The sequence below is a fragment of the Temnothorax americanus genome, unplaced genomic scaffold (genome assembly GCF_048541705.1).
Source record: "Temnothorax americanus isolate GAGA-0224 unplaced genomic scaffold, ASM4854170v1 Scaffold26, whole genome shotgun sequence".
NCBI lineage: Eukaryota > Metazoa > Arthropoda > Insecta > Hymenoptera > Formicidae > Temnothorax > Temnothorax americanus.
The window spans coordinates 1,874,379-1,884,456 of NW_027509401.1; the positions used below are offsets into that span (position 1 = coordinate 1,874,379).

The 10,078-nt window shown below is 38.4% G+C and overlaps 1 protein-coding gene across 3 annotated transcripts in view; it reads right to left on the reverse strand.

Moving 5' to 3' along the window:
* Positions 1 to 7,614, reverse strand: part of LOC143899281 (uncharacterized) — a 34,891-nt gene extending 27,277 nt beyond the window's left edge. The window contains exon 1 of one of the 3 annotated variants that reach the window (XM_077409471.1): positions 7,081 to 7,614. Coding sequence is in view for 1 of the 3 variants with exons in the window: in XM_077409473.1 (XP_077265599.1) it covers positions 7,081 to 7,092 (12 nt within the window). In the remaining 2 variants the exon portion in view is untranslated. The remainder of the gene's footprint in view (positions 1 to 7,080) is intronic. The other 2 variants (XM_077409474.1, XM_077409473.1) reach the window with 2 other exon arrangements.
* Positions 7,615 to 10,078: the final 2,464 nt, after the last annotated feature.

Genomic DNA, 10,078 nt, shown 5'->3' on the forward strand with positions numbered 1-10,078 from the left:
AAATAATGGATAGAATGGTAAATTGAAAATTTAAAAAAAATTGGAAAAATTATATTTAATTGATATTACTTGTAAACTTTTTTTTTGCTTAATTAATATACAAATTATAAATTGAAAATGTTTCATTAATCGCGGACTTGATCAAAGAATACCGTTGAACCATTGAAACTAAGATTAAAGTCTTAATAAGAAAGATTTTCATTCAAACAGATTTTATGTACACACCCAGTGTACATGATGTTGCAATCTAACAAGGACAGATGTATCGTATGATAATTAGATATAATAAATAGTATTCCAAGAATTTAAAAAAAAATGCTTTAAATCGAAAGTAACTAAAATAAGAACGTGATAATTTTCGTATAATAAAAATGCAATATTGACGCCGTAGGTATATCTTCGGAACCTTACATTTAATTACCACAAAACTTTTTAAAACACATCAGCGATTCTTCGAGGTAATAATTCTGTCATTTATCGAAATTCTAGAAGCATGATATAATTTTGCGAAAATAGTTGAACACGGAGCGTGTAAAATCAATTGAAGTATTAGCCGAGATATGGCTCAGCACCGTGTATTAATTAATTTATACATTTATTTATATTTTTGGAGTGATGTGAGGTTTGCGCGTGGATCAAGTCGAGCGTGATAAATTATATAAGCGGCATGTCGTCATATTGTCTCCATTACTTGTTGTGTTCAGAATTGTAAACGCACGTCATTATCGTTGTCGTCGACCGTCTTCCACCATATAACAATATATTGCATAAAACATGATGCATGAAATTGCAGCGAGAAAAAAATGAATAATAATTACGAGGAGAGGGGGCACTGAGAAGAACGGGTTCGAAACTTGCGAAAAAAACTCGTCAAGTTCCGTCACGATCGCTTTTATATAGCACTGGTAGAGCATTCTTGCCAACTCACCGAGAGGCCGGGCTCGATATAAATTTAAATTATGCTCCACGAAGTGTGTCACCTTCCCATCCCTTCTCGTTTCCGTACAGCGATCGACGATGCCGAGTCGAGAGAGAACTGCTGCACAGGCAGCAAGCGCGAATAATCGAATCCATAAAGTCAGCAGCGTGGTCTGCTTTATGCTAGCCCGTTGGACGACCATCGACCTTCTCCCTCTCGTTACCGTCGCACGTCGCACCCGAACCCTTCGTCGACTCCCTTCGACACTACCCTTCGTAATCCGCCATTCTCGCGAACGATTTCTATCGCTCGTGATTTTTCATTAGCGTCGTCGGATTTGTCACTGTTCATTTCTCGCCGATAACGCTAGATCCACTGGACTGATGGCTGATTTACGGCCAGCACGTGTCGTCCAGTGTCGTCCCCTAGATTTTTTTGTTTCTTGTTTGACAAACGCGCGACCGCGCACGTTTGTCTCTCGCGATCTCCATTTTGCGTCGCATCAACCGTCGCGATTGCATCGAGAGATTTTGCAATATGTTTTGATAACTATCGGAAAGTCCGGGAAACAAAAGTGTAGTGTAGATTTGTAAAACGTGATAAATTCGATACACCGCTGTTCTTTTTATCCGAATGAATTCTCTGGCGTTGATCTTTCCTTATAAGAGTACAAGTCGTCGTATAATTATTTTTTGAATTTTAAAGCTGTTTAAAATATCTGTAGAATAAGATCTAGAATTTTTTATATATACGATATAAAGAATTTGATGTTACAATGTATTTTATTAGATTTTCATATACGATTTATTTCACGCTTGTCGAGGATCGATTTTCGCGTGTATCCAATTCTCCTTCGTCTTCGTCTTCTGTTCATGGACACCTTTTTTAATTAACGTTCATGCCGATGGCATTCCTCACGTAACGATGGCCAGGTATAACGAATCCCTTGGCGTTCTTAATTAATGCCAATTAAGTATAACGGTTCCCTTTATAAAAGGGAAGAATAATTACATAAGCGATTCTCAACTTTTTTTAGAATGATGTTTTAAGATTAATCTGTCTACGTATATTCAGACTTCGTTGTAACATTTTTATTTATAAATATTTTTATATTTTGTGCATTATTTTTCCCTAAACGTATGACGTATAACGCGATGTATAGAAAGTGCCTTAGAATCTCTAAATCCACTTAATTTTGAGAAAATATTGAATCTGGAGTCGACCATTTATTATGGAAGATTTTTAGTAAAATAGATGTTAATATGTTATTAAGATTATAGTCGCGGCAGCACCTTGCACGAGAATTCAAGCAGAAATAACAGTAATTTAAAAATTCTGAACAAACCGACGTTGAATAATGCTGTCATGACTCGGTCGTGAATAAAGTTTAATCCCGGTCCCTTAAATAAACTGTATAAATTTCATTTGTGGCCCGGCCGGGCGAGTTAACGACTTACTAAATCTCTTTTAATGAGCCGTCGGCCACAAGCGACTTATAAATGACTATAGCTATGGGGATCGGCAGTTCTACAGGATTTCCCGTAGGATACGTAGAGGAATTAAGCAACACTTGAGAACGCCATAGCGTTGTATAGCATAACGTCACTATTGAAACTTAACAGGCGAGAAATTTCCGACGAATTTTCCATTCTTATCGGTCGGATTAATCACGCGGGTAAAATTATCATCCACTCTTTTACACGAACTAAAATGCGCGCGCCAGATGTTTCATATTATTAATTTAATGCATTTGTGTAATTTACGATCACACGTCCTTCCTCCCATGAGTGTTTCGCATTATTGGCCGAGCTTGACGGAATAATCACCCTGCTAATTAATCATTATTGGCCTAATGGAACTGCTTATATTATTGCGGTGCAGAAGATAATGTCATAAATTGCAGCGGATTCGCTTGCTTTCTGTTAATTCTCCCGACGCATTAAATGTCAGTCATGTAATAATTAGTAGGCACTGGCTCAATTGAGCCACTCCGAGCGACGCTAAGTTGCTCTAATAAAAATCACACGTCTGTTAAATAAAACCGAAATCATACTCAGTAGCTTCTATTTTATCAATAAGGTTTGCTATTACGCGGGATGAGCGGGATTTCAAATCTATTATACAATAGATTTGAAATCAGCGTGAAAATCACAACAGACAATAGTTTAATTCCTATATTTTCTCATAACGTTTTCTTTATTACGTGTATCTATCTGTTATATTGCTTCGTGTTTGAGCGTATTAAATCGCTTTCGTCAAGCCGCTTCCGCGGAATTAGTTCGACGCGCAGAACAGCCACGCTCTGCAGCATCTATAAGAACAAATTTGAGCGAGCGACGACGTAACAAGGCAACTCTCACGACGGCGAGGACGGAATGATCCAGCAGCAGCTTATTATTAATTCCCTGATGGCGTCGCGCGGCGCGTGTTGTTCTCCATCTCTCTCTATTCCGCTCGCTCTAAAGTAAGATGTTTTTGAAAATACACGCGGGGACGAGCGCTGGCATCGCCGTTAAGCTCATTCCCGTCGCGCTTTCAGGCTCCTTCGGCGCAACGGCGTGGCGGGCGCCTCTCTCATCAGCATCTACCAATCTGGCATTTCCATTTCTCGTCGTCCTTACCCCCTTACCGCCGATGTCTCGATCTTACCTCTTAGCACCGTCGCGTGCATCCCTTCCCTATATGTAAAAGGGACATCTCTCTCACTGTCTTGCAATTTTCCATCACACATTACTGCCATCCCATTCTCGACCTCTGTTCGACGTACGACATTTCCTTCTCGCCGACACAAATTTTCATGTAGCGAAGAAGCATTGTGACATTAAAGACCTGCCGTAAATTACAAGGATTTGCGTTTGAAAGAGAAATACTTGCCGGGGATTCGCGCCTTTCCTGACATCTCCTACTTCCAGCTCGACGAACCGCCGCTTTCTGATTTTGTTGTGAGAGACAGCGACGAGCAAAGAAATGCTTTTTACGTTATTCTCGAGATGAAAAATGAAAAAACGGGAGAAACAATTTTTAGTAGGTTATTTTCGAATTGCCTTGTTGATAAAGAATTAAATAAAAATCTTATTTGTTAATGTCTTGTTATTTTTATAAATGCTTTCTTATAAAATTTTTAATGTAATGCCAAATAGTATTTCATGTAATTTTATTTATTTTAAATTCGTCGAGATATTTGGTAAATTCTGAAACAGTTTTTTTTTTAAAACTATTTTTTGTAACTGGAACAAGTTTAAGTTATAAGCACTAAGAACGAGCTTGGTTCGATAGCCCCTTTATGAAAGTTTTTTATAAAAAAAAATCTTTGGTAATTTTGCGTAATAGCTGATTGGAGCTGAGAACAGTATTTTTAACTTATCAAACATCATATAGTATCTGGATATCTTAATGCAAGCCACCATATGTGGATTCAATCAGATAATCCAATTATGCATATTCCTGCAATTCGCGGATATGCAAATGCATTTTATGCACACCTTGCACGTACGCGGAACGTTCGCGCGAAGAAGTATACGAAAACGCTTCGTCTCTTGCGACTATTTTAATTTTGGAGCATAAATAGCTCCGCAATTCATCCCCTGGAGCTCTCGTCAAACGTTCGTTAGAACCGCGACTCTTACTCGGCGCAATTCCCAGCGCAGTGTGAAATATTTCCGGTTCACGTGCGCGCGCGTTCGTGCGCGCAAACATTAAGCGCGCTGAAATATTCGCGACCCGGAACGTCGAATGCGAAATAAGCTCGCGTGCCCCCGATTTCTTCTCCGCGCGGCCTTTTTCGGGCACGTTTTCAATTCGCTTGATACGCTACTCATTTAATATCTGCCTTCGAATATATATAGTCAAATGCGCGACGGTCGATTTGCAAGCGGCGGGCGAGCTAGCTTTATCCGAGTTACGGAGATTTTTTGAAGGTCGACGAATGCTCCGTAGTCGCTGCGCTATTCTCCGAGTACATTTCTCGATCGAAGTATTTCTTAAGGAAATATTCCAGCGACACTTTTTCGTTAAAAAGTAATGTCGTTGTGCTACTTTTATTTCTTCATTTCGTAATTAAATATTTATTACTGATAATTGCTTATTCATCTCATCTCGTGATATTTACTATCTCTTTAACTTAAGGGATTATTAAGAAAGGACGTATTTTATTTCTTCTTTTTTGCACAGATGAAAATTTAAATCTTTTAATTAATTTACATTTTTTTAAATAATTACAGATTATCAAGATAATACAATCAATTATTTATTTCAAACACATAACCATTTTTGCCAATAATTCTTAAAATACAATACTCTCTGTTAATGGAATTGAAAGCATACACGCCCCGATGTTCTAATCCGCGAGGGATGTGCATGGTGCGACGGCAACAGCGTGAACAAAATCGAATTGAATGAAAGCTGCGAACGTGTTCGCGTGTGCGAGTTTGCGCCTGGACAATTATCAGGAACGACCGTGCCGCGCGAAAACGTATATGTATGCGATAAAATGCAACGTATAAACAGATTGTTTGCCGTTTAAATAGCCATCGGCCGTCTCGACAAACGACCACCATTTGCGGCATTAACAATTATAGCGTTGTTGGTCCCTATCCGCGTGTTTAGGTTTACGCTGCGTCGTTATTTATTCGTTGTTGCGCGAGGCCCGGGCATATAATTTCTCTCTTTCTCTCTATTCCGCGCATGGAACTCTATTATAAAGGCCGCAAACAGAACCGATGGCCGACCCCAACGGAGCGGATCCGGAAATTTAATTACACGCTCGACAAAAGTTACCTCTTGAGGAAAGCAGGCAGCGGAAGCGGAAAGGTGAGAGCGAATTTTAACGAGACGGCCAACGTAAATCGCTCGCTCTCTTTCCGAATAGTCGCGCCGGGCACGATTTACCTCGGACGCAAGACGTTGCTAATTATTTCGAAGAGTTACGCTTAGAAGAAGAGCCGGAGCCGGTGCACGCGGTGACTTTTGACTTTAAGTTGGTCGTGCAAATTACATTTTAAAGCGGTTCGTGAAGTTGTTGTTCCGATGTGGAAAGTTTTCGAATCTTTCGGCAAAGCTAGTCAAGGAAGCACGACTTTTATGTCCCGCGAGTCGTGCAACTTTTTTTGTTTTCTAATTTTATTAACTCGCAATTTGGCTTGTTCCCGACATCTTATCGTTTATGCTTAGATCGATATCGCACGCTTCCGGTATCGTTGCCGAAAATTCTCGAGTGCTACTTAAATTTCTAATTTCTGCCGCATAGGAGATTTAAAGAGCAAAAGAAGAAATAAAAGAAACTTTAAGGAGGATATTCTTGTGTATATGATATTATTGCTTTCAACTGTAACTTCTCATATGAATTTCTAAAATAAAGACAATGATCGCGAATCTTCGATAAAAAATATTTCAAAGCTAAAAAGACTTTTATGAAGTTATCCGTGTAGACATTTACTGTGTGTGTGTGTGTGTGTGTGTGTGTGTGTGTGTACAGATTTACGAAATAATTACTATAACGACGCGCGTCTTTCTTCAGGCTGCAAATATGAGCGATAAAATTAAGCTAGGAGCATGTGCAAATAATCACTGCCCGATCAGGACTGATTGTAACACAGCATCGAAATTTTTTTCTTTCCCGAGGTCGATCTAAAATTCGAACAGGTGAACACGTCACTGTCAGAGTTTCCGATTATTTTTTCATTCGCAGCTACGCTGCGGTTTGATTACGTCAGTCTTTCTGCGCGCGTGTGTTTGTACGTCAATTGTACAATTCGCTAGTTCTACAAGCTACGTAGAAAGCTGAACTGTTTTTATCGGTTTTGATGCATCACACGCCATTGAACTATTAAACAAACGTAGTTCGCTATTATCAATAGTTAGTATCTCGTAATTAATCATCAGTGTCAAATTTTTCGTACAGGATTCAAGGTAAAGTCTTATTTGAACGTCTGGTATTACGTAAATTAAGTACGCATTTTAAACGAAGATCGCATGTACAATAATTATCTATATATTACAAGCGACGAATATATATACCTGCAAATTAAAAAAATCCGAGTCGATAAATGGCGGACTGAAACACAGCTATCGTTGGAACATTAAAAACCTTTCTCTCCCCGGAATTAAATCGACGCGATTTAATTATCTAAAAACTGTAAAGAAATTATTGCGAAAAATATTACCTCAGCCAGCATTCGAATCTGGAATCTGGAACGCCGACAGGTGGATGGGGACGTGACACGGGTTATGTAGAATGATCTCGCACTCACCGCGCGTATACGATAATTAAGACAAAATTATTGTTGTAAATATCAAGTACAAATTCCCGCACTCGGGTTGACTGAGTATGATCGTTGATCGCGCAAAATTTACGAAGCCTTTTTGTATCGCGTTAATTGCGTTAACTGCTCGGACGATTATAATGTCGCTCTAACGAATATATTCGCCGCTGTCACCAGTCTCGGCTATCGCGCTGTTCGCGGGGTACCCGTTGTTATCGCGGACAAGACATACGCACGTTTGCACCGTATGCTGCCCGGCGGGTAACTTTTCGTTCGTTGGTTAAGGCCTTCACACATAAAATCGCGTATATAAGGACGTCAAACCTAAGCGTTAAGAAAATCGACCAATCCCAATCAAGTATTGTGTGATCTTCTTACGCTTACGTTTTATGTCCTTACGGAATTTTATGTGTGAAGGCCTTTACCGTGGATCCTTGTGTTGCCCCACTTCGTGCCGCCATCACGCATGATTGTCGTGTATTTATAATTACGCGTACGTAATCGCACGTCGAAGCGTGAAAAACCAGTTTTTCTTGTCTCCGCTTGAATAAGCTCGCATTTCGCGTTTTTTTACGTGGAAATTTCCGCTCTATAAAGTGTGACTCGTTTGCCTTGTGATTAATACATTATATTTTCACGCGCTAACAATATTTTATACATACGATGAAGTTTTCCGGCTGCGTCGCCTCCGAACTCTACGTCCGTTTCGGATGCGGCGCCTCACAATTATCCTTCGACTGTCGCACGACGTCATATACGCCCGTTATTTAACGTTTTCCGCGTTCAATTAATTTGCGCTTCGAAATATGACTTGCCGAGGTTATCACCGACCCCATCGTCGCGGTAACGATAGCTGATGTGTTTCAATCCGACATTTATTGGCTCGCTGTTTTAAATTGAAATATATATGTATATATTCGTCGCTTGTAATATATAATTATAAGCACTAAGAACGAGCTTTGTTCGCTAGCCCTTTTATGAAATTATTTATATTGTGCGAACACACACATGATAAACTAATTGTTTTTATAAAAAAGTTATTTGAAAATTTATGATAACTGCAATTCATTATTTTATTGCATTATTTTATTTAGTATATATTTTTTGTACTGTCTCTCACACATCACACAAAAATTTATGACGTTGTGTTAATCTGGCTTCGTGTTTTTGAAATTTTGTAAAATTTCTCGCGGACTATGTATATAGCGTTAAAAGTTATTCGAACGAGAAACTTTACAATATTTGAACGATATAATGCAGGATATAATAAATAATAAAAGCAATGTTTCTCTGCGGTATTGTTCTTGCTAATTGCAAATACCCTTGCGGGATTCAATAAGTGACTATATCTTTGCTGTACCGCCATCAAAGAGCCGACTGACTTATACTCTGTGGATTATGAAACCACGCGCGCGGCGGCGAAAATGAATTACTTCACTTTCCCACCTTTTCAATCATTAATGAGCTTCGTGTGAGAGAAATGCTAACGCTTTGAACGATCATAACGAGCCAGGCTTCCACCTCGCTTGTTTTTCATTTATCCCATTTACGAGTCTTATTGCGGATTCTTTGGAAATACCGAAAATCGTCTCAAAAAGCGTGTAAACAATTTGAAATATTTATGAATTATTTTCTGTCGGTTGCATATATTCCACAGAACATCTCCGGGTTTCATTGCGCGTTACGACTAGAATTAGAAAGTCCTTAGAATGAAGTGATGAAATTACAGCATTGTTACTTTTATCAATTTTAAATTTGACTAAAGTGACTATAAATATAAATATAAATTTAAAGTTAATATAAATTTTATTTTATACCAAGAACGATTATGTTTGAATTTGTTCGATTAGAGTTAATATTTTTTACTGGCAAAAATTCCAAATATAGGAAGAGAGGATAGGAAAACACATTTGTTTGATAAAATATATGTGTACAGTATGATGTGAGTATTTTATTTGCATTACGGACCAATTATTTTAATATGCATAATTTGATTTTAATAATAATGTTAATAAATTATTTTACAATTATCTCACTGCGATATTTCAATTTATATTTTATTTGAATGAAATCCGGCCATTATTCCGCTAATTGGACAAGGCAAACATATGCAGGTTCGTGCAAGCTGGCGGGAAGGAAGGAAGGAAGGAAAGTAGGAACGGGTAGGTCTCACGCAGAGTTGTGTGGAAGACGCCCACGTTGCGGTGAGATGTAATTAAACATGTAGTATTATACGGAGTTTAATTCGATCGGTGGAACTTCGACGTGCTCCGCGCAAACGCTCATACCTTATGTAAGATGCTTGTTGCGCAAAACACCGAAACACTCGAGATGGATCTGATAGCACCGTTATGATATTAGTGTTCCTGGCGTTGCTCGTGATAACAATTTGGTTGTTATGTCGTTGCCGGTTGCCAGGAATGTTCCGCAACTAAGAGCCACCGACATCTGCAGATTTATACATGATTCCTCCCGCAGGGATGACTGATCCGCACAGTCATTTGGGCTTAGTGAACCCACGGACCCGAGCTCAATACACTGTGGACATTTACACATATTTACACGTCATGTACACTCAAATATATACATACACTTTTTCGTGAATATAACAGGGCAATAAACGGGATAGGTAGGGAAAATGGAAGCAAGATAAAATTTCATTTAAAAATAATAAAAAGAGTAAGACTAAAAACTGGACTCTTTTATACGCATATGAGATAAATGGAACAAGATAAGGAAAATTAGAATTTATTTTTTTACATCTCTTAAAATTAAGAAAAAAATTTACGTGATTCTTGTGATTCTCGTAATTTCGCGTGATTGTTTTTTTTTTTTGTTATTATTTGTGCAATTATCTTTATGTAATTTTGTAATATTCTGTTTAATGATTTTATCACTT